Source organism: Plectropomus leopardus, chromosome 9 (genome assembly GCF_026936395.1).
Source record: "Plectropomus leopardus strain MGB_pleo_1.0 chromosome 9, ASM2693639v1, whole genome shotgun sequence".
NCBI classification, from domain to species: domain Eukaryota; kingdom Metazoa; phylum Chordata; class Actinopteri; order Perciformes; family Serranidae; genus Plectropomus; species Plectropomus leopardus.
Window position 1 is genome coordinate 7,831,146 of NC_142184.1, and position 24,380 is coordinate 7,855,525.

General features: G+C 41.3%; 1 protein-coding gene across 1 annotated transcript in view; it reads left to right on the forward strand.

Moving 5' to 3' along the window:
• LOC121947204 (inactive dipeptidyl peptidase 10) overlaps positions 1 to 24,380 on the forward strand; it is a 35,486-nt gene that overhangs the window by 4,672 nt on the left and 6,434 nt on the right. Inside the window, exons 3-19 of the mRNA XM_042492141.2 lie at positions 4,305 to 4,419; positions 6,084 to 6,179; positions 6,378 to 6,472; positions 9,433 to 9,504; positions 14,487 to 14,539; positions 15,151 to 15,232; positions 15,720 to 15,840; positions 15,969 to 16,123; positions 16,617 to 16,714; positions 16,876 to 16,999; positions 17,378 to 17,419; positions 17,826 to 17,930; positions 19,435 to 19,526; positions 20,968 to 21,015; positions 23,479 to 23,597; positions 23,703 to 23,750; positions 24,112 to 24,210. Coding sequence (XP_042348075.1) covers positions 4,305 to 4,419; positions 6,084 to 6,179; positions 6,378 to 6,472; positions 9,433 to 9,504; positions 14,487 to 14,539; positions 15,151 to 15,232; positions 15,720 to 15,840; positions 15,969 to 16,123; positions 16,617 to 16,714; positions 16,876 to 16,999; positions 17,378 to 17,419; positions 17,826 to 17,930; positions 19,435 to 19,526; positions 20,968 to 21,015; positions 23,479 to 23,597; positions 23,703 to 23,750; positions 24,112 to 24,210 — 1,564 coding nt within the window. The remainder of the gene's footprint in view (positions 1 to 4,304; positions 4,420 to 6,083; positions 6,180 to 6,377; positions 6,473 to 9,432; positions 9,505 to 14,486; positions 14,540 to 15,150; positions 15,233 to 15,719; positions 15,841 to 15,968; positions 16,124 to 16,616; positions 16,715 to 16,875; positions 17,000 to 17,377; positions 17,420 to 17,825; positions 17,931 to 19,434; positions 19,527 to 20,967; positions 21,016 to 23,478; positions 23,598 to 23,702; positions 23,751 to 24,111; positions 24,211 to 24,380) is intronic.

The following is a 24,380-nucleotide window of genomic DNA, read 5'->3' on the forward strand; positions in this document are numbered from 1 at the left end:
CACCCTTTGGTGTTTGACTGACGCTTCATAAAGGCTTTTACTCCAACTCATGGCCAGTGTTTATTTGTGATTTGTTTTTGATCTGGCTCAGCAGAAAACTGAAATATTTGCTTGTCCATCCCAGTGCTGACTGACATTAGCCCTGTCTGTCACACAGCCCAGCTCATCACCTGCGCCTGCAGTTTGTGCTGCATTTTGATTCCCTCATGCATTGTGATCAGCAACCGGTCGACACTAGCAGCTTAGAAACTCTCTGGGGATTCTTCCCAGCACATCTGTACCTCATTTGCAAGTATGACAAAACTCCTCACTGGCCCGAATATGGGATTCTCCCGGTCCTTCGCAACGGCGATGCGACCTTAATTGGAAGCATGGTCTAATGTCTGGGCTCAGGGGAAGGATAGGAGCAGTGCATCCCATTAGAAGGATGTTTCAGCTCTCACGTTGCACACAGTAATTAGACGGAGGACTTGGAAATGAAAACACTGTGTGATGGAATCAGTCAAGTGGAGGAATTTAATTTAAAATGTCCCTTTTTACTATGAGATCCTGGAATCACCATGTAATTCATTATATTTTTTTATGATATGCAGCCATGATACTTATTATTCATGGATTGCAGTTGGATGTAACATATACCCAGTTTGTTAAATAGATACTTCACTAATTTTCCACCAGCTTTGTGTCATAAAAACATGGGTAGTATCGTGTAAATGAACTGTGGTAAACATCCCTCCATTTTACCAGCGCCTAGATCTCTCAGCTCAAATCACGTCATCCAGCAGATTATCGCCGGCTTTAGGGCTCTTGCTTAAAATACAGATATTGCATTTTTGTATTTCCGCCACCACGGACATAAAAAGTATAGAAGCAAAGCGAGAGAGAGAGACAGCTGCCTCTTTCTCTGGTAAACGTATCTCCATCTTACTAGTTCAGAGATCTCCCTGCTTATCTCTCAGTTCAGATTGCGTCACAAGGCGGATTTTCACTAGATTTAGGGCCCAAACTACAGAATGTACTTCTGCATTTTTGTATTTCAGCCACCGTGGACACTAAAAGTATAGAAATGGATCATGAGAGCGCTCTCTCTCTCTGTCGCTCTCTCTTTCAAACTGTAAAACTAGGCAGTGCTGATCAAATATGAATAAAAGATTATGTTACTGTAGTGTAGAATTTTCAGCTAAAATGTCTTCAGAAACACATTTTAGTGCACTTTTTGGCTGCTGCATAAGAGTTTTTGAATAGGAAGTGGATGTCATACTGTTTTCTGGATTGTAAAAATGCAGGATGAAAATACTGTGATCAAGTGGTGAAGCATAGTTTGTTCCTGTCAGGTCGCCATATTGTTTTAGCGTGTCCAAATGGACAAACTCGCATTACGTCACCCACCAGCTGTACTGTTTATTGGTCTGGTTTGGCACAATGCATTTTGGTAGTTGTAGGTTTTCTATACCTTGAGTAAAAGTAAATGCCACAGCCGTTTTTTTCTGTTTTCTCTGGTCATGCAGCATGATTTCAAAAGTATTTGCATCTCTACTGCACAGACAACCCAGCTTCATGAAAAGGCCATTTTCCAGCTGTGAAATACTTCTTTAAATACATATCACAACACAACACAACATCAACAGAACTACGCATGATGTACTTAATTTTACATGAGATTAATTTGTAGCATTGGTGGAGAAATTTGCTTACTTCAGCAGCAAGATGTTATTCAAAGCAAAGTGAAATATAAAAAAATCACACAGGTCGAACAGAATAAGAGGCTGTAGTAATATTGGGAATAACATCCAAATATTCAAAGTAGGGTTATAAATAATTTAGTACAGTGGAAGTCATTTTCTGTACGCTGAACTTACTGTAGTGAAACGCATGAGTGACTAAAATGTTGGAAAACTGCCGCTGAAAATGAGAGGAGAGATTCATTTTGGGATTTTTCAAATGTATAACAGTTCAGTCAAACAGAAAGTGCTGAACATGCAGTATGATTCAGTATCGACTGTATTCTCCCAACGCCTTCATAGACTGCTGTAGGTTTGTTTATCTGATGGAAGGATAATGGTGGTTCAGTGAGAGATTGTGTGCCGAGAGGGCAGGAGAAGGAGACAAAACAGAGCGTTACAGAGGCCAGTAGATACACAGCGGTGGACATCAATCACCCAGCTCTGGCCTGCACTGAGAGTTCAAGCATTACTCAAAGGTTTTCCCTGCAGGTGCAACTGGTAGTGGTTTTAATTTGAACATGCTATGATACAGCGAGCCAGGGAGATCTATTAAAGATGAGACCTTGGCAGGAGTTCTGCGCTGGCAACCAGTCGAAATAGAGCGTGTGTCTTCCATTCATCTTGGGTATAAAGTGAACCTGCTTTCTTATAATAAGGGGTGAAAACCTCTGAAACGGATTCTTGAAAGTCATAAAAAAAGAGTGTGCATGGAGGATTTTTTATCTTAACGAAATAAACTGTGCACGGAGGCGTAAAGAAAATTGAGAAACCTCTCTGCTTCTGGTTCAACTGCATTGACCTTTACTCTTCAGTTTCTGCAGAATATTTCATTTTTCTGAAATGGGTTTTTAAGACATTTTGACTCCAGTTATGTAAGTGCAGTTTTTAGCACTTCAATACGTGCTGGCAGCTTTAAGTCAGATGGTCAAGGGAAATAGAGACCCCCACGGTGATGGAAAAAAATGGAAAAGTCATGGAATTTCACAATCCCATTTTCAAGGCCTGGAAAAGTCATAAAACTAGTTAAACTCATTTTAAGTTTTGGAAAAAACATAGAAATGTGTGATAAATTAAATTGCATTAATGTTCATAACAGTGTATTTATTTTCTGTAGCTGGGGTCATGCACACTAGGCATGTCAAATCATTTTTTAAACCCTTTTATCTTTAGGGGATGGGCAACCAGCTTTAAACTGCTGTCTTATAATTATTTCCTCACCAACCACACAATTTTTATAGAAAACTTAAACATTATGGCATTAACAAAAAAAAATTCCCTCTCTTTTTTTGGGCATTTTTTCCCTTTAAAATGCCTTGGCCATTTGTAATAGCAAAAATCCTAAAAAGAAAATGGGGCATTTTATTCTTAAATTTTTCAAAAGCCATGTTTTCTTTAAAACTCACCAAAATGACACAATTTATCACAGCCAGAAACTGTAAAAACAGAAAATCTTGTTGGATTTTCACATTTCTGGCGGTTCTTGAACACCTCATGTGGGATGCTGAAATGTTGAATCTTATATTTGTGAAAAAAATGGGGCAAGAAAAAAAATGGGTCCTTGGAAAGCTTGGAAATTTTGTCCTTGAAAATGTGTGGAAACCCTGCAAAGAAGAGCATGTCTTTGGAGAGGAAATGCTCGGTGTGACCAACAGAACAGACTCTGGGACAGCTGGTGTCAGCCAGGGAGCGCGGAGGAGCAGCAATCTGTTGACCGGTGAGCCAAGATGCCCTCCTTCCGCTGCCCACCTCCCTAAAGGCTTAGACGAAGGTGATTAGGACAGACGAGGCTGTGCGAGGGTTAAGCCAAAGGGGTGGGCAGCCATAATGAAGGCTGAGTTTTATAGCTGCTCTGTGATTGAACTCTCCCACACTCCAGCGGCCACGTGGCTCCAGCAGTGCCAGCCGCTCATTATGAGGGAGTGGAGCGCAGCTTGGAAACTGCATGCAATTGTGTTTAATTGTTACTGATACTGATGCCGACTCATTCTATCAGTTCCCCCTGATCGCATACAGAGGATGCACAAGGACTTGAAGAAAGTTTTGCTCTCTGAGTAACTGTGGCTTTGTCTATAATTTATTGTGTAGTTATACGGTCCCATCTACTTCTTATTTTTATTGCCTCGTTAACAACTTCATCCAGTGCTGTTGAATAAATCCTGATCCACCAAAGCAAAAGGTAACAGCTTTTCCTATAAAAAAAAAAAAGCAGTCATTTCGGGCACATTTCATCATAACTTCACCCATCCCACCTCTTTTTTTTAGTAATTGGGCCATCAGTCATGTAACAGGTGAAATGAGGCGATGATAAAGAAAAATTATGGTGCGACCAAAATTGCCGCCGCAATTAAAGTCTGATCTCGCAACAATTTTACGCAGTTCTCACATGGAAAATTAGAGTAATTCAGCGAGGTCTGCGTGATGCTGACGACCGGTCTCAATCCCCCCCGAGGCTCAGTGCACTGATGTGCCTGTCGGGGAGAAATTTCTGTGAGAGCGTAGAAATGAGGCAGCACTAATGCCCTCCTCGTCCTCGGCTGTGCTCATATTCATCACCATGTTTGTGTTTTCTTTTCATATCAGGACCTGGGGAGTTCAGACGGTCCCCCGCGGAACTGGAAAGGCATAGGGATTGCCATGGTGGTGATCCTGGCTGTTATGTCTCTGGTCATCCTCTCTGTCATCCTGCTCACGCCTGGTAAGGATGGCTGATCTGAGGAGTAAAAGCAACAAAGCATGGAGGAGCTGTAATGTGGGGAGTTTAAGAAATACTTAGACATTTTAGAAAACAGGAGCGCTTTCTTTTTTTTTTAAAGAGTTTGATACCGCTCTTATATCTGTAGGACAGCAACAGCTAGCCTGGCTTTGTCTTACAAAATCCTCATACCAACATCTCCAAAGCTTTTAGATTAACATGTTATATCTTGTTTGTTTTATTTGTGCTAAAACCACTGCGTAAAAAAATGGCAATTTACCATTTCATTTGTTTTATACAAATTTGTTATTAAACAAATGAGACGTAACCCAACAACAACCTCTCAGGCTTAAAAAATGAAGCCAAAGCTTTAAGTGCCAAAAAAACGCAGTTCCTCTATTGGCCACTTGGGGCTGACTCCAAAAGATAGTCACAGATTCCGATGTTAAAATGACTGATTTTACAGCAGAAATAAACACGTTTACAACCTGGTGCAAAAAACTGTTTTGGTCTTCATAACTAATTTCTCTGTTCATTACAATTGCACAGAGGTCAAATTGTTATAATATGCACCTGTTCCAATGCAATTAAGGCTTAAGTTACATAAATAAGGGTGTGACTGCATTGAGTAAAAGGCTATCTGCAAGTTTTTTATTCCAGATTTGAGCCTTTTTTGACACAGATTTTGCAAAAGGGTTGCAACACAGGTCAATAACAATATGTGTTGTCCATGTTATATGACGGTTGATCCCGTCATCTGCTCAGAGGGTAAGGAGACCCGAGGCCTCATTATCTCTGAATTTTGTTAAGATTTCCGGTTGTTGTTGTTCTTCTTTTAGTTAGCTGCTAACTACTGCCAGATGTATTTTAAATCTCCCTGTGGAGGGTCACACACACAACACATCGTCAAATCAACACACTCATCCCGCCCTACTTTTACACAGACGTCAATTCTGTGCTGTTAGTACCTCTGCTGCTGTTAAAGATGAAACAAATCTGTTCCCCCATGTCACAGCTGTACCTTTCACACAGGGCGGACCCCTAATCCTAACCCATAGAGCGACATTCCTGCTGTGAACAGGCTATGTGCAGGTTATGGGTCAGGTCCATCCATAGCTCCTCCACAGCTCCACTTTCTCGTCCAAATATGGTCACCTCTCGCTCCAAAAATCCACGATTGATTGATACAAAATGGGAGTCCACAAAACAATTGGTGACGTCACAGTGGTTATGTCCATTTTTTTACACAGTTTATGTAATGTGTCAATTAGTGAGCCTTAGAGGTGCTGGTAGGCGTATTTTCTTATCGTTGGACGGAGCCAGGCTAGCTGTTTCTATCTGTTTCCTGTCTTTATGCTAAGCAAAGCAGCTGCTGGCAGTAGCCACATATTTACTTTACAAATATGAGAGTGTCATTATATTCTCTGCCAGAAAGCAAATAAGCATTTTTCCCAAAATGTTGACTTTTGCTTCAAAGGGAGACTTTATGTGGGCAAGCCCTTTACAAATGTTGCAAACATATTAACGGTGACATTAAAATGCAAAAAAAAAAAAAAAGTTCAAAGCAGAAATATAGGCCAGACTCCAGCAGGCTCAGACTCTGCTTTACTGTAAACATGACACACTTCCTGATGAACTAATTAATTCCTGTCTCTCTGCGTCTGAAGATGAGTCTCACTTGTTACTCCGCTCCCATCTCACCATGGAGGATCTGGAGAGTGACGAGTTCAAAGTTCATGACCCCTGTGTGGCATGGTTGAACGGTAAGGACCCCTGCTCTGTCTCACAAATTAGTCCTGACTTACAAAGTGCTCACGGCAGTTTAAAATCTGATGATCTCCCCCAGGGCTGAAACTGAGCCATTGGTTTTTAGACCTACAGCACATCACTGCCTCTGTGGATTTATGTCATCACTGTAATAACACAGGACTCTCTTCCCTTAACTGTCTTAACCTTGTCAGAAAACGAAGTGGCTCTCCGCACCAGAGAGGGACACGTCCTGTCGTTCAGCCTCAACAGCAACCTCACCTCGACTCTGGTGGACAACAGCTCCCTGGTGAGTTACAGCAACACATCTTTTGAGGACAGAGGACACATTTCAGTATTGATTGGCTCTTGTCCACAGACAGCTGGACAAATTGACCGACCAAAAGTGCTTCCAGATTGAGAGTGAGAAGCTGTGGAGTCCCGCTGTTCCACATCCCACACTCAAGAGAGACAAAAAAGATTTGGCGGCATGACAGTATCGGCTCCTTTCCCCCCAAAATCTGGCTGCTCTGTGAGCCCTCAACATGTGCCTTCAAAGAGAATTTTCTAAGCAAGGGCATCATTTGGAACACCGCCTCTGCGCGACACTGACAGACTTATATGGGTCATCGCAGAGGAGCTTAAAGCAGGGTTGTGCTGTCAGGTTGAGAACAAGCCTCTCCTCTGCGTTTTGATAGGGTTTGTTTTCTCCGCCGCTGTTGCTAATTCCAGAAAAAGATATATTCCTGTATGAATACCAAGAACACATGGGGTTTCCCTAAATAAGTGAACGGCTGAGGCAGTTTTAGCTACACATAGAGTCAAACTTTGAGATGGAAATTCACAGTATTGAGTAAAACTTTTTTTTTAGGGAGCGCTTTTTAAAACCTGTGCTTCACAGTTACAAAAAAAGAAAAGCATCTATAGAAAAAACTACCAAAAAAAGTTAAAGAATAAGAACAAATGAGGACAAGGAAACTTTAATAACATACCACTGAGAACAAACAGGTTTTGAAATGAGATTTAAAACATTCAACAGAGTTTTAGCTTTTTTCCACCACAGGATTTTACCAAAGTGTAACCTGGAATTTCCCAAAACCTCAACTTGTTAAAAACTTGTAAGATTCTACCGCTTTGGATACCAGGACAACTGTCATTTTGATGCATTATTTGGTAGGCAAGTTTTGCACACTCATGGGAGAGGAAGACATAGAGCTAATATTGTCAGATATTACTAATGTGACACCCAGTAGGGGGACTGTTTCATGACCTGGAGGACAGGAGAGCAAAAGTGCGTTCAGCACGAGTCTTAAACTTAAACCTTTGTTCTGATCACTTGAGCACTGAGATCTCATCCCTGCTCGTCATATTTTAACGCCTTGGCAGCCTTTTGCGTTGTATCTTGAGGGGGATGGGTCAACAGTTAGGTGTAAGGCCGTGACTCACCAAGCCGACATCCGAGAACTAGCAGCTACGAAAGCCCCCTGCTGCGTCACCTCACATCGCCGTGTCTCAGCCAAAAAGTTGCACAGAAACACACTAAACTGACAGCAAACCTGCACGTGCGTTGTGCAACTGCTTGAGAGGAGATACCCCTCCATACAAGCAGACAGCGGTCGTTGGCCAGTTAGCACATCAACAATGTAGCCCAATATTGAGAGAACAAAACATATTCACTGTGTGCCAGTGAACAACGACGCAGTCCATCAGGTAACGTGTCTGTCAAGAGCTCAGTGGCAGAAGAAAAGCGATCTTATCGTGCACTGGACGGCCAATCAGAGTGATTTCGTCACTGACAGGCTCAACGACTGTTGCCGGCAATTGAACATGCTGAATTGGCTGAAAAAAAGCAGACAAGATTTGGTGAGGGCCAGGGGCGCACGCCGTCAGCCCAACTAAAGCCGACGGCTGACGGACAGTTTGGTGTGTTACGGCCTTACTGTTAGGAAAACATGGTGATTAATGTTAGTCATGTCAGCCGTTAGTGACTCATTTCACTAAAAACTAAGGCTTGGTTTCAGTTTATGATATGTTTAAGGTGTTGACTAAAATAACCCAGTACCAACTAGACCTGAAAAGTCTCTAGTCAAGCAATATTTGCTTTCAGTTCTTTTCGCACCGGGAATCTGGGATTGGTATCACTTAAAGCATACAGGTACTGATACAAGCATTATAAATTTTTGTTTTAAGAATATTTTTATTGGTTTTTTGCCTTTATTGATAGGACAAATCGAGCATTAAAGGTGGAGAGAGAGAGGGGACGACAAGCAGCAAAGGGCCGAGGCCAGAACCCGTGACCACTGCTGCGATGATGTAGCCTCTGTACATGTGACGCCAGCTCTGCCAACTGAGTTATTGGGCGCCCCAGCATTATAATACTTTAAGTGATACCCAGCCATACTAATGACTCGTTTGACCAACAACTGATGTGACAAAATGTGCTGACTTATAGTGTCACACAGGACATGAATACCGGTCCTTTGTCTCATCCATCTCTGACTGTCTAATAATTATGTGATGGGTTTACATGTAGTTGGTTGAAAGCCCGGTGTGTCTCAATCAGACGCTAAAGGGTGCATTGTGCATCTGTATCTGACACAGAGCTTTTGCTGCCTCAGCGATGTTTTTTTCACACCCTGGGATTGAGACCAGGCTGATTTGAGAGTGTTAGTGGACCAGTGATCAGCTCACTGATATCTGGTGGAGCAAAATTGTGAAATGTCTTTTAAGTAATTAGAAGGATTTGATTTTTGAAGAAGGGAATGAGTTTTTGTTTTTAAACATCCAGTAAAATTTGTGCATTTGAACAATGATGCAAAGCAATACAATATTCAAGATGTGTTGAGACTAAAGAATTGATCATGTATCAAGCTGGAGGAAAAATAAGACGAGGTGTGTTTTCTTGATTGAAAATAACAGGGCTGTAGAACAGATCTATGGTCTTTCATATTTTGAATACTGAGTCAATATTGAGTCATAATTTGGCCGGAAGATCTTGCAGATCAAAACATTGCCTTCAAGAAGAAATAATATAAACTTTTTATGTGGAGCTAAACAGTGCGCAGACCTCCTTCATGCCTCACAGTGATATTTTTTATGTGTGTGTATGAACAATTTTCCTCTGATTTCTATGAAGGCTGGCAGCCGTTATGATGTTATGAGACCGGTCTCAAGACCAAGACCAATGTCGAGTACTACAGCACTACGACCTTATTCACAGGAAAACAAATGGATCATTTCTCGTCTAATGGTTCTTCTTTTTGTCTGCAGGACCTGACCACTACTAAATTCCAAGTGTCCGCAGACAAGAGGTTTGTCCTCTTGGCGTATAACATTCGACCGGTAAGTTTTCTCTGAATGCCAGGTTGATTTGTTCCAGAAATGACTTCAGTAGACATTCAAAGTCATAAATTATCATCTAATATCAAAGACACGCTCTTAAGGCACACACCCTTCGACATGTCTGGCTGCAAACCATCGGTGACATGCATCTTAATCAGAGACGGAGCAAGAACATGACGGAGGAGGTTGGAGAGAAGTGCTCTGTGTGTGTGGTGTGTGTGTGTGTGTGTGTGTGTGTTGATTCTGCTACTGCAGCAGTCTTTAGCTCCGTAACACCGCCCACCAAATGACTGGGATAACATATGGGGAGTTGAATATTTAAACTGGCTGATGGCGGAAGGTGCAGGGGGTTGAGGAAAGCTTAGAGTGAGTGATCAGTGTGATAGCGGGGAGGGGGGAAGGGGAGATCAAGGAGATGGAGAGCTAAAGTTGGAGCTGCAGTAATGAAATCGCCCCTGCTAGTTCGGTGGAGAATTTTAATGAGGAGCTGACGAGAATCACAATCGCAGGTGGTTTTCAGATAAGCGTCAGGGTAGAGACTAAACACAGATCTTTTTTTGCTTCCTTTGCTTTAACACCACATAGCTCCAGCCGTCTCACTTTGTAAATACCCGTGCCATTAATAAATAGTTCAGCCGCTCCTCAAAGGGCAGGCAAGTCGTGTAATGTGCAAGTAATCAGCGACAGAAGAAAACAGAATTAGGAGGAAATGAAAGCCCTCAGCACATTTTCCCCCACATTTTTATTAAAAACCTGAAAGCAGATTTTGCTGCTCTCTCTCTTGCGTTCGTTCCTCAATCTCTGGGTTTCCTTCAGAGATGTGCTATAATCACTGCATATCATATTTTCTGTGTGTGTGGGGGGAATGAATGAGCCTGTTGCTGTGTTACGGCGTTCGTCAGCGCAACCATTCTAACTGAATTATTGAGCGGTTAACATACGTTCAATCAGTTTTCACGTATCTCCGCAGAGAAAGGTCTTAGATCTTTGTCCAATCTGTGGGTTGATTTATGCCATTAGCATTCTTGCTTTGATGTCAGCAAGAATTGTCTCTCTCATCTGTATGCTGTGTGTGTGTACTCACACTTAAGGAAGTCAGAGGCAGTGGGCACGCCACCTGGAATCATTAGTATATTTAGAAATGTTTGTATGCTTGGCATCTTGTGTGCACAGGGAGCTGTTCCTCCATCCTCCCTGTCTTCCCAGCTCCCTCCTTCTCTCTCCTCACTCTCACTCATTTTTTTCCATCTATCTCTGGGGGGATTTGTGCTGACTGAAGCAGTTTGCGGCAGGCGCCAGCTTTTGCTGTTCGAAAGAGGAGCGGCGCGCTGCTGAGAGTGGCAGAGAACGAGAGAGAGGAGAGAGCAGTGGGGGAAGCCACTTGTGATGGAGGGAGGTGGGGAGAAAAAATGGGATATGCACCATTTGCCCTCCAATACACTGCCCATTTGAAATCAATCAGAATGGTTATCAAAGAAATGACAGGGATGCTAAAAGCAGAAAGCTGCAGCGGAGAGAAATGGATGAGCAGGCTGTGGGTAAAGTTAAAAGGCTTCTCCGGATTTTGTATTAGCTCTGGAGGCTTTGGGGAAGGTTTTGAGCCTGGTGGGTGAAAATAAATGGATTTTGATAAGAGCGTGTACATAGAAGTGAGTTGGGGATTTGGCCACATAGGAACAAGAGAAAGCAGATTTCTGACAGGAAAATGCCTTTCCTCAAAGCCTGTTTGTATTAAACGGGTTAGTGTGCAAGAGGAGGAAGAAAGGACCTACATTTTAGACGACTTTAGAGGAGGTTTTTGGGATTGATGAGTGGAGGCAAGCGGACCAGCACCTGCCAAGAGAGTGCAGTTTAGGGACAAAAAAGATGCCAGCGGAGTCGTGTCTGCACTCTGCAGCAAACGCCGATGGGTGCTGGTATCAAAGGCAGCGCGTAGTGGGGCTGCTAAGAAATGCTTGTGAGGCAGGAACAATGTTGATGCTATCATCTCTCTACTGTCTATCCTGCAGCACACAATATATCCCAATATCTGTGCACATGCATAGGGTGTTGTAATCTCTGTAAATTTCCTTTGTCACATTATCCCGCACTATCCTCTGAGTGTTTAATCTGTGTTTTATGCCCCCTCCCTTGTTTTGGCGACATGGGTTGGGGAGGGGGCGGGTTGTAAAGGAGGGTAAGGGAGCGGAGCAATCTGGAGGATTTATGATATGTTACTGGCAGCGACATTAGAATTCACTCTGCCTCTCCAAGACAGATGCTCTCACTCTCTCCGTCTGTTTATCACACTGACACACACAAACACACAATAATGTACAGCCCCTGCCGCCAGCTCCATGATGTTAAATCATGAGCAGAATCTCAGGGTTCCTTAACAAATCATAGACCGCTGATCGAACCCGGCGCTCATGGTGATGCTGCACCCGCTGGTCCGCTAATTCAAGATCTTCATTATGTGTCGACCTGTCAGCTGTGGGGGGCCTTTCCAAAACTGGACCCTACTCACTCCAACTCCGTCTCGGAGTGTCACTCGGTTTGCAGTCACCTTCACAGCTGAATGAAGCTCACTTCATCATGGTGTAGGGTGTAACTGTACAGCAGCAAGCTTTGGGACAAACTTCCCTTTCTGCTACAAAAAAAGGAGCTGTTGTCAAAAATAAAGTACTGCAATAGTGCAATACAAATTAAGTCAAACATCACCAACATGAAAACAAACACAACACAAGACAAATAGGAGAACTAAGCCACTTGTGTTCTTCAGAAGTATTTGTATTAATTTGATCCAAGCTGCTGTCTACTGGAATTTGGGGAGCCTAAATTATCCTCTTTGCCATTAAAATAAATAATAAATATATAGGTAAATATAAAGTAAATAAACAAACAAATAAAACGAAATAAAACTTATTCCTTAGATTTACTGATGACATTTCTTTTGCAACCACCTTCCCATTTTCACTCTGATGTTTATAAGTTGCTTGGTTTTTGTAGTAGTTCCTGTAAATATACAACACTTTACAAAAAAGAAAACACGACTGCTGTTTTATAGAAACTAGAGACAAGTGTATTTGATCCCAGATACTGTGTAGCATTTGTCCTCGCCGTTATTTTCTGCCACAACTGTAACAGCTGTTTTCCTGAACACCCCGTCATGCTTAGACTTTGCAATCAGAATTCGGTTTCATTTAGATACCCATAGAATTTATATCCCCCTCCTTTATCCTTGCAGCTTTACTCCATCCATGCATTTTCTAACAACAGACTGAGGAAAAATCCAATTTCACCACTAAGTGTGCTGTGTAGAGGATGTGACATTTAATTTCTTTAGGTTTGGTTTTCCAGCAGGGTCATGCTTTCAGGGGCCAGTGGGCAAATAGCCTGCTTCCAACCCTTTGCATGAGGGAAAAAAAGAAAAGTAAAAATCAATATATTAGTGAGAATTCATCAGGTAATGCCATGATCAATTGTGGTTAAGGCACACACACACACACACGGCACATTCATTGATTCTGGTCTTCTTCAGCGTGTTAATTTAATTATTCATCGAGCTGCTGATGCCTGTGTCAGGGTTGTGACAGAGTTGCCAGCCACAGTAGATCTCAGTGGGAAGGATATTAGCCGTAATGATGCTATTTAATAAGCATGTCTGTCTCAGTTGCTGTGCCTTCCTTTCACATGTCACATCTTTAATGTTGTGGCTTTTGCTCAGTCTTAAGGGCGCCCTGTGATCTGAATTGCTGTTATTCAGATGCGATCACAATAATGATGTAATGTGGATGAAATGGCTGCCAGTGGTTATATGACTCGAATAAATTAAGTGTAAAGTAGTTGTGATTGGCTCAGTAACAACCAAAGCTAAAATACTGTCTTTTGAAAATGAACACAAAGATACTTTGCTTCCTATGCTTTTTTTAGGTGGAAGAATAACATTAAATTGTTATGAAAGAATTACTGATAAAGGGTCCATAGAACATTTCCCTTTGTAATTTTGTAGCATAATGTTGCTGCCCTCTTAAAAAAGCAATAAGCCACTTGATACGGTGCTTTGTAGACATTAGAGAGTGCAAACACAGCTTCCTGTTGCTTATTGCTTATTTGTAAGGTTGGTCTCTGCGAGGGCTGGGTGATATGAAGAAAATCAAATATCACAGTATTTTTAGCCAAATATACCTGGATATTGATATTGCTACATTATTGGAAGTATAAATTCAAAAAAATTAAACACAATTTTATAAATAATCATCAGTTTTGTGGATAAAATGAATAAACCAGGCTCAGACTACAGGAGGTTATAGCTGATTTATCCCCTATTAATCCCTCTCAATAATCTGATGACAAATCCGATCTGAGAACCTGGTTGGTACCAACGTTTGGCCCAGATTATCTGGAAATGTTAAAGGTTTACAGATCCAGACTAAATCCTCCCACACTGGTCCCAGGCTTTTCAGGGCCACCTCAGTAATTTCAACTATATTTGATGTTCAGGATTCAAAATATTGATGATTAGAGTTGTGATACATTAGCTGCAGTGATGCCAAACAATTTGAGGCTAATGTTAGCTAGGATACTACTGTTCCCAAATATTAAAACTCCCAGTTAAAATCTCATCAGTAGTGTTTGCTAAAGATTAGACAACCTGTGTTGGCCACTAAAGAAAACAGATATTTTGTTGTTTATGTTTGTTTGTTTATGTTATTACATTATATTGCATTCCTGCCAATATAATCCCCTAAATCCCACACACTGGACCTTTAAAACCTGCAAAAGACAACACTTATGATGTCCAACATTTAAGGTAATATCTAATCTAATATTATGATATCAATATATTACCCAGCCCTGGTCTCAGCAGTGTCCTTCATAACCTTCATTTGCGTTTAACTTTTTTTATACACATGTATGAGCATGTCTGAGCACTGAAATATGTGTGTGTTGTCATCTAAGTGCAGCACACCTGTGTGCATGATATCCTCTACCTCTTTCAGGTGTTCTCTCAGTCCTTCACAGCCTCCTATGCTATCTACAATGTGGCTAATGGGTAGGTGGAATCATGAATGCTAATGCATGGGCTGCACTGGGCATGAGCGTCACCAATGCAAGCAGACCTGCGGATTGAAAAAAAAACCAAAAAACGTCCCCCCTCCAGAGTGTGTCCCATCGATTCAGAGCCTCATGTTTCCGTCAGACATGCATTCATTCGTCAGTGTTCTTTCCAGGCTCCATGTCCCTGACGTGAGGTTTGTACTGTAATTCAGATTTCACTGCCTGAGATTCATATTCAGCATTATATCAGTGGGAAAAACTGTGGATGATCCCTGGAGCTTTTGAGGAATGGTTCTGGATTTTCAGGAGGACCTGCAGTATCGATCGTTGCCTGAGTATGCCTTGGAGGAAAATGTTTGCCTGTCCTGAGAAAGAAAACAAGTGCAGCTAGGAATATGTGAATAAGAAATGCTGCACTCTTGCATGAACCAACTCCATTCTCTGTTTTGTTTTCCCTCTCTGCATCTTGCTCTTTTGTCCTCACAGTAAAAAGTGTCTCTCTCGAGCAAGGCTCAAGGCCAGGGCATGGATGGACCTCAGAGGGCTTTAAGCAGTAGACTGTTCCCTGACGGAGGGCTTATGTCTGAGTGTTTGTGTGTGTTCCAGGGAGCTGCTGGATCTTAACCCTCCAGAGAGGGAGAAGACAGCGCTACAGTACGCTTCCTGGGGGCCTCAGGGGAGCCAGCTGGTAAGCCAGACGCTCACTCAGTCACCTGATCAATGTCTGTCTGTCTGTGTCACCTGAATCAGCTACCTGTCAATATGATAGGTTGATTTTTCTCAGCCTTTACAATCCATTATAGCAAAGTCGATAGACATCCTTTTCATAACGATAACATCAATGATATCATGTCACTGTCTTTATGAGATGAACTCCAGCGTAGAGGTTGCAGAGAGCGTGTGGTTATAATGGGGCTGTTTTACACTCATAAAATAATTCATCTAACTTCCCACTAATGTAATTGGCTTTTGCTGCTATGTCGGTGTTCATCTGCAGCATATTAACTGGCAAGTAAAGATGTATTGGCTCTCACTTGCGTGCATGTGCTTGCCCATGATTCATTTACTCTTGGACGGCGTCCGGTGCTCGATTCAGGCGGCCAGCGATAAAGCCTTCAATTGCACTGTCTTTGATATAATGGATTGGCACTGTCTGTCTGTGTCAACCATGCCAGGCCTATGTGTTTGACGGCGATATCTACTACAAGCCGAGTGTGACCGGCAAAGCCCTGCGTCTCACGACCACTGACCTGGAGCAGAATGTGGTGAACGGGCTCTCTGACTGGACTTACGAAGGTAGGATGTTTGCCAGCACTTAGAGGAAAGAAACGTCTGCCAAAAAAAACTGAAAACAATAATCATGAACAGCTGATGAATGCTTTGAGTTTGAGATAACAACTTCTTACACGTGTCTTTTAAAACAGAGGAGGTGCTCTTGACATATGTTGCCCACTGGTGGTCCGTGGACGGGGCACGGCTGGCGTACCTCACCATCAACAACTCTAACACGCCTGTGATGGAAATACCTCACTTCTTAGGTGGTCTCTACCCCTCCAATGTGGTTTTCCCCTACCCTAAGGTAACATGTAACTAGGTGCTGTTGTGTCTTTCAGCTCAGCTTCCTGTTTCAGAAGTAGGGACCAGAGATTGAGCTCTGGTGGGGATGCGTGCTGTGCTCTACATACAGTGAGATTAATAGAAAGAGGAATGCCTGTTTTCATGACAGTACTAAAAAACACACCTTGGGGATTTCTAAATACTCTGGTATACTGTAATGCTGTGATACTGCCTAAGCCTAATGAGAATGCCATTAGTTTTGCAGGTATTTAGCTATAAACTACAGTAATGGAAAAATTAAAACTTCAATCTTCATTAAGTCATTAGGATTTATTCTCTGGGTATAATGAAACAAATCTGCACCAATTTTCATGACAATTTATCAAAACGTTTTCAAACATTGCAATCAGGACCAAAGTGTTGGACTGACAGACTAGCATTTTGTGGCTAAGGAGATTTTTTTAAAAAACAACATAAAGTTTTTAGGATTTTTTTTAATTTTGTTGTGCTCACAGGCTGGCTCAAGCATCCCATCAGTCAGTCTGTTTGTGGTGAATCTGTACGGTCCAGCTCACACTCTGGAGATGATGCCTCCAGACTCCCTCAGGGCCAGGTACTACGTCTTTGAGTGGAATATAAAAACAGAAAAAAACTTAAAGACGTTAGACACAACCTGTCAGATTTTATAACTCATATCGTCTTTTTTTCCCCCATTCCTGTGCACCATTTTCCAATCACTTTCCCCATGTATCATTTTCTGCATCGCCTCTTCAGAGACAGCTACATCTCCATGGTGACCTGGATCAGCAGCACCCGCCTCGCGGTTCGTTGGCTGAATCGCGCCCAGAACCAATCAGTGCTGTGCGTGTGCGAGGCCACCACGGGGGCCTGCTCGGAGGTGAGCGGTCATCAGTCGTTCCACATTAGTAATCCACAAACGGCCTCCGCTGCAATACACGGCTTTAATAGAATTTGTGCTTCTTTTACGCTGTGTTGGGAGTTGGGATTGATTTCCTTAAGCCCTCAGACGTCTTCTGGCTGGATTAATATTTAAGGTCATTTGCTGCATGAGAAGAATTCTCAGTGATGTACTGCAGTCTTTTATTGCTTGTTCCCTTTCTGTAAATCCTCACAGATTTCACTTAGCTACTGCCAATGTCTTATTATTTCTGTATTTAATAATTAATAAGCTTTCTTAAGACAGTGCTGCTTGAGTTAGCTTTAGCTTTGTGAATGGTGTTTTGTAATATATTTCTCTGTATTGTGATATCAATAGAAACACAAAATGGCGATGGACATCATGCAGAACCAACGGCAGGTTTGTGTTTTTCCTCTTTCATAACATTTTTACTAACAAAGACCGTAAGATAAAGATTTAGATTAGTTTATTACATATGATGGATTTAAATACTGAAGGACCGTGGGATGAGGGGATGAAAGGGTGAGGGGAGGGATGGGGTAAAAGGTGAAAGGATGAGGGTCAATGGATAAAGGTGATTGAAGATGGACGAAAGGATGAGGATAAAGGGATGAAGAGATAAGGGGTGGAGGGAAGAGGGCAGAAGGGTGAAGGTCGAGGGATGGGAGTGAGGGAAGAGATACGAGTGATGAACGGGTGAATTGGGATGGTGGGATGTGAGAACTTGTTGATGAACAACAGAATGAATCTGGTTTGTTTAAAAGTTTTTTTTAGCTGAAATGGGGATTTTTTTTTTCTCCAACAGGATGTGCCGTTGTTTTCAACCGACGGCTCCGTGTTTTATACAATCCTGCCGGCCAAACAGGGCGCTCGTGGAGAGTTTCACCACATCGCCGGCCTCTCAGCTCAGGTCAGTTTTGAGGGCAGTTAACTTTTACTTCCCCAAGTCATCCCTGAATAATTTCTGATAAAACTGGCCGATAAAATTTTAACAGGGGGTACATAAAACACTTTGATTACAGATCTCAGCAGCATCTCCTCCTCCCCTTTTGTTATTGAAGCAGTTTGTTTGCATTTGTGTTTCTCCCTAATTCCTAAAACACCACCTTTATCGTCAGAGTCATTTCACTCATTATTACTTTAATGCTCGTTTGCACTTCATATTATGGAAGTAATACAGTTCAGTTCTTTTCAATTTAGCAATTTATCCATCCCCAGCGGGGCAATTAAAACATTTAATGATGCTTTTTCTTTTTTTTTCTAGAAACATAGTCTATACATTATTTTTTTATTTTTTTAAATAAATTTGGTATTAAAAAGAGGCGTGTTTTACCACTGTTTGGTAGTAAAGTATTGCATGTTTAGGTCAATGCAAACCATTAGTGGTTTAGGAACACGGGTGAATTGTGAGACGATGGGCCCCTGGGCTTTGATATGTAAATGGCCCCACCAACAAGACACACAGACTTTGTGGTGTCTTTAGTCGACATGCATCTTTTTGTGTTTTTATGCCTCTATCTCTTTAAGGGCGTTTTGTGTCTCTTTAAGGTCACTTTGTGTCCTTATTGGTAATTTGGGGATTGAATTGTAGTGGTCTCTGTGGTTGTTTTGCCCATTCTGTAGGTGTTTTTTAAGGTTATTTTATGTCTTTGAGGGTTTTTTTGTCTTTTTAGGGTTTATTTTGTTTCTCTGATGGTTTTTTTTCTGTCTCCTTGTAGTCATTACGTGTCACTTTGAAGTCATTTTGTGTCTCTTTGAGGTCATTGTTGTCTTTTTTTGTCATTTTGTGTCGCTTTATAGTCATTTTGTGTCCTTGTGGTTGTATTATGTCTCTGAAGTCATTTATTATGTTACTGAGGTCATTTTGTGTCTTTTTGGTCATTTTGTGCCTCATTGAGGTCATTTTATTCAAATAATTTCTGTAATTTTGCATCTTTTTGTAGTTTTTTGTATCTCTCTGATGTAATTTTGGAATTGCCTTATAGTCATTTTATGTCTCTTTGCTGTTGGTTTGCATCTCTTTGTGGTAATTTTCTGTCTCTTCTTGGTCATTATATGTAAATTTGAGTGAGATTTTGCAAGTGAAGGGTTGAGGGGCCCTGGCAATTTGGCCGCCTGGGCCTGGACTGGTGCCCAGTTGGCCCATTCTGTTATCCATCATATCTAGAATCAATCCAAAGTTCCCTCCTGTGTTTCTATAACTTCACTGTCAAAATGAACAACAATTAAAAAGCACTGTTTCTGAGCTCTCTCTGTAGCCAACAGTGCCTTCATGTGCTTTAACTTTATGAACCTATCTTCAGTTTTCCCCCCCGACTCCCTGACACGAACTTGCCGTATTGCTGCACCTATTTTTATTCTGTATATCTGCCTGCTTCTACACCACTCTTCATCTCTTTCTCTGTGTAACACAGCCTGCCATCCCCTCCGTCCCCCCTCGCTTCCTGACATCGGGGAGCTGGGACGTCACCGTGCTCTGCGCGCTTGATGAGAAGGCTGGAAAAATGTATGTGAGAGCCAAAGTGAATCACCTCTCAGCGCCTTTAGCAGCTTGCAGTGCCTTACTATGAATGTACAAGTGACAGGCGGGAGGAGGGCGGGGGGTGGGGTTGAATAGTGGCCATCATTAAAATGATCATCTCTTGTTGTAAGCCGAGAGCAAATTTCAAACGTGTCAGCTACTGAGGAGCAAATTCCTTTGTTATCCCAGACTTGTGGTTTATAGTACACACAAGATTGCCCATTAAAAAATAACTAAAAGGGACATTTTCACATGTAGCATTGATCTCAGTGAAAAAGCCACAGGAAACAGCTTTAACCCTGACTGTGCTTGTGGCAGTGTTTACCACTGAGGAGGCTGAAGGATTACTTACACTTGAACACCACAGATTATCACTTAAATCTGTCTTTATCCTGCTGGGGGCAGAAACCCCTCATGAACCAACTGACTGAGATGTGAGCATCACAGAGAGTCAAGAAAAGTCAATTGTTGATCTAGTCAAACGTTTGCAGTCCCAAAGCCTTCAGGTTGATACCACTCCCTGCCTCCGCACAAGTCAGTCTGTCTCACAGTATTTATATTCATATAGAAATAGATATAGAATTCATATAGAAATCAACGTATGATGCTTTGATTCACAACCACTTTACAATTGATTCAATTCACCTCCAATAATGGTGCTTAACTACAGCTGAGTTTTAGGAGCAAAAACTTATTATAGTCTTCGAGAATGAAGTCATAATATTATGAGAAAAAACTAACTTAACAGGAATAAAGTCATAGTTTTACTAGAAAAATCTGAATATTATGAGAATAAAGTGGTAATATTACGAAAACAAAGTTTCAATTTTATGTGAAAAATTTGTAATCTTATGAGAAAAAAGTCAGAATTTGTGGAGAATAATGTTGTAGTATAATGAGAATAATGTCGTAATTTTACGAGAATAAAGTTGTATTTTTAGGATAAAGGGGATATTATATTATGGAAATAAACATATTGCCAGCAAAATATAAAACAGGCGAGAGCACAGACAGCCTCCTTGGCAACCACTGTCAGTCTGTGTGTTGTGCCCTCCTCACACAGTCAGGTTACCGTCATTAAATTACCACTTTTTTCTTGTAAAAATATGAGTTTTTTCTTGCAAAATTACCACTTTATTCTCATAAAATTACAATTTCTTTCTGGTAAAATTACATGTTTTCTTCTTGTAAAATTACTACTTTATTCACGTAATATTACATATTCTTAACATGGCCCTAATCCTCTGTCGTATTTTACAAATTAAATGTGATGCACTGATTTTTTAAGCATGCTGATGTATGTTATCTTCTTGAATAATTGATAACCAGAATAAGTATGATGAGGTTAAGAAACCCAAAGGTGATCTGCAGTTATTCCATAGTGTTGAGTAACTTGCTGTTTGTGTTGCATTTTTCTCATCATCAGCTATTTCCTGAGCACAGAGGAGTCCAGACAAAGCAGACACCTTTACAGGTAAGCATGCTTTCCTGTGTAAATATTAATTAATATTAATTAATTATTTGATTAATAATTAATTAATCAAATACTAATTAAAGATAAACAAACAGGGTGATAAGAACTAATTTAAATGACAGAAACCACGTTTGGAAGAATTTTTTTTTGATCTTTTAGTTTGGCCTGTGTACATGAAAAGTTTAGGAACAATAATGTCTTTAAAAAAATTTCATGTCAATTCATTCAATTTCTTAAGTCATTGTGACGTCAAAAGATTGACACTACCTTTGTTCTGGAGGAAAGTGGTGTGTATTCTATGGTCTGTACTCTGCAAAATCTTTTTCTGGTGAATGTCACAACCTGTAATTACATTTTGATTGAAGAATATTGAGGCCAACATGGCATTCAATTATCTTGAAGCCCTCTCAGGTGATTCTAAGGCACGATATGAGAGGAAACTTGCACTGATTAGCCTTGAATCATGCCATAGATTGTCTTATGATACCACTACCTTCACGCCAGCTTAAAAATTGATTAAAGTATGAGCTCAAGTTAAGTATTTAAACTTGCCAGTTGACAGCCAGTAACCCAGCAGTTCCTTGATTTCACGAAGAAAGCGATCTTAATTTGTCACTTTTCAGAGCAGATCTCTGTACTCCTACAAAGTACTGTGAGTAATTTTTCTTCCAAAGTTGACTTAGAGCAGTGGTTCCCAACTAGTGGGTCCAAAAGTGACTGGCAAATGTGTTGAGTTTGTAAAAAACACTTTATTTTTTAAGTACAGTGAATTTCTGGCAGAGAGCTTTTATGTTAAAGTCCAATTTCTGTTATTTTCGCAGTATGTTTTATTTCTTTTATTGTGCTCTAAGCCAATGTGTTGTTCACATTTTGTGAAATAAAATGTGGTATTTACAATTTGTGAACCTTGAACTAATGAATAAAGAGATATGTGGACCCCCATGACTGAACCAGTCAGGAACCACTGACTTAAAGAACAATTAATTTTACTCAAAATCTCAAATGTTAACCTCATTGTCGTGTCACAGGAAAAATCAAGGGACCACCAAAGTCATTAGGAGTCATAAGGCAGATTTCCATCACAGATTTGGGCATAAAATTCGTGATACTTTTGAAATGTCAATAAAACATAATCGCGTGATGACTGAAGCATGGCGATGGATGTTAAAAACATTAGCAAGTTTATTTCTATTGCAGCCAGCGCGCTACCTGTCATTATTTCCAGTCGAAGGCGACGTAGATGTGTTATACGAGCTGGAAATGGAAAGGCAAGCCCCTTATACATGGGAGCGGCCACATATGAGGGAGTTTTGGGAGGTGATAGACCACGATTTGACAGAGGAATTGTGGATTCAAAACTTCTGCTTCTACCACAATTTTTGAAGAGTTCAGAGATACAATAACATGTCGTATAGCTGCATCATGCCCTGACAAGTGCATAGCCATAGCATCATGTGACCTATTAAAGCCAAAAGAAAGTATTTCCATTGCTGTTTTGCAAATAATGGCTTTTTTGAATCACCTAAAATACCACCTCATACGAGCTTTACAATGTTTTTGCAATAAATGGGAGGATCTTTTTAAATTCCATTTGGCATATTTTATATTTGTAATTTCAATTTGTGCAATTTGAGAGTTAATGGAAACCCACCTATAGTCTGGGAACCATGAATATCTGTTTAAAATGTGTGTCAATGTAATAAGTGCAAACTTTGACCTGCTTGTAGCTCTAGATAAAAAGACTGAGGATCTTCAAAGTCTCCAGGGTTCATCCTCAGGACACTCTGAATATCTGTACTGCCGCGTATCCGATAGATGTTGAAACATTGAGCGGACCGACTCTCCAGTATTACCATGGCCCTGGAGCCACGCCTCTAGCATGACAACAACGCATTCAGAAGAACAACTGCACACTGATGTGTTGATGTGAATCTTTATCGTGTCTGCAGTAGATACTTTGAGACCCAGGGCTGAATTGACACTTTTTTTAAAAAAAAAACCTTCTCAGTTGACAAGGACCTCTGAGACTTATGGTCCCCTCTGTGATGAACACACTTGTCTCTTCCCTCATCAACCTCCAAGCTTTCATATCTTTTTATTAGCTCACATAGCTTTAAGGCTTCAGGAGATAGCACAATATTATGGAGGAGGGACGATGGCTTGTTTAAACTCGGTCTGTGATTAATCCTGTATGAAATTTGTAAGCAGCGGAGTGGAGAGGGTCATTTAGAGACTCGACACCGCCTAACAGAGCAATCTGTATAACGGCTTTTGTGTCGAGCCTTATTGAACCCCATTTGTTTCTTAAAAGTCAACTGCTGGAATAGTTTGTCTCTAGACACTGACACAATTCCTTAATATTCGGGCAATTAATTGACCCACTCCTGGACCAAATCAAAACCGCTTTAGGCTGTCTCATTCTTTTAACGTGTGGTCAATAACCCTTTACTCTTTATTTCCCAGTGTTGACCTTGACGGAGTGTTTCAGCGCCGGTGTGTCTCCTGTAACCTCATAGATGGATGTCGCTTCTTTAAAGCCGAATTCAGTCCCAATCAAACCCACTTCAACCTCTACTGTCTAGGTAAATGAGACACAGACGTACACACATGGGCGAGGAATGTGCTTTGAAGCGTCACACTGCTCAGACAGTTGGCTTTATGATGTTTTCTTTTGAAAAACTCCCCAGGCCCAGGAATCCCTAAAGTGACAGTTCACAGTACAAAGGACCCCTCCAGTGAGTGTTACAACTGCTTGTCTAATAACATAATCACACGCGCACGCACACACACGCACACACACACACACACACACACACACACACACACACACACACACACACACACACACACACACACACACACACACACACAGACTGTAGTTTCCTGCTACAGCCTGCAGAGGGCGATATTTTAAAACACACCACATTGTAGATTCATTGATTCCAGGCTTGTACACACTGCCCTCTGTACGTGACTCTCTGTTAGAGCTGTCTAAATGGCAATAATCAGGATTTAGCCCACAATGTGATGGCCTCATGTGTCTGTTTTGATGTTTATAATTCATAATCTGACACACTGGTGTTTAATCTCCTGTAGGATATGTCGTCTTGGAGGATAACAGCCCTCTATCTAAAGCTCTGGAGGACAAGAGGCTCCCTGAGACCCTGTTCAGGACGCTCCCAGCAGAAAACCACGGTACAACTAAGAAAACATTGGCTCTATTTCATGTGATTTGGTACTGAGTATACACCTTGAGTGACATTCTCTGGCAGTCAAATGACTTTAGCCCTTTGAAACCTTAAAATTGGCTCAATTTCTTTCAAAAGCATGAAAAGGCGATGAGCAATTTAACAAGAAATGGCCAA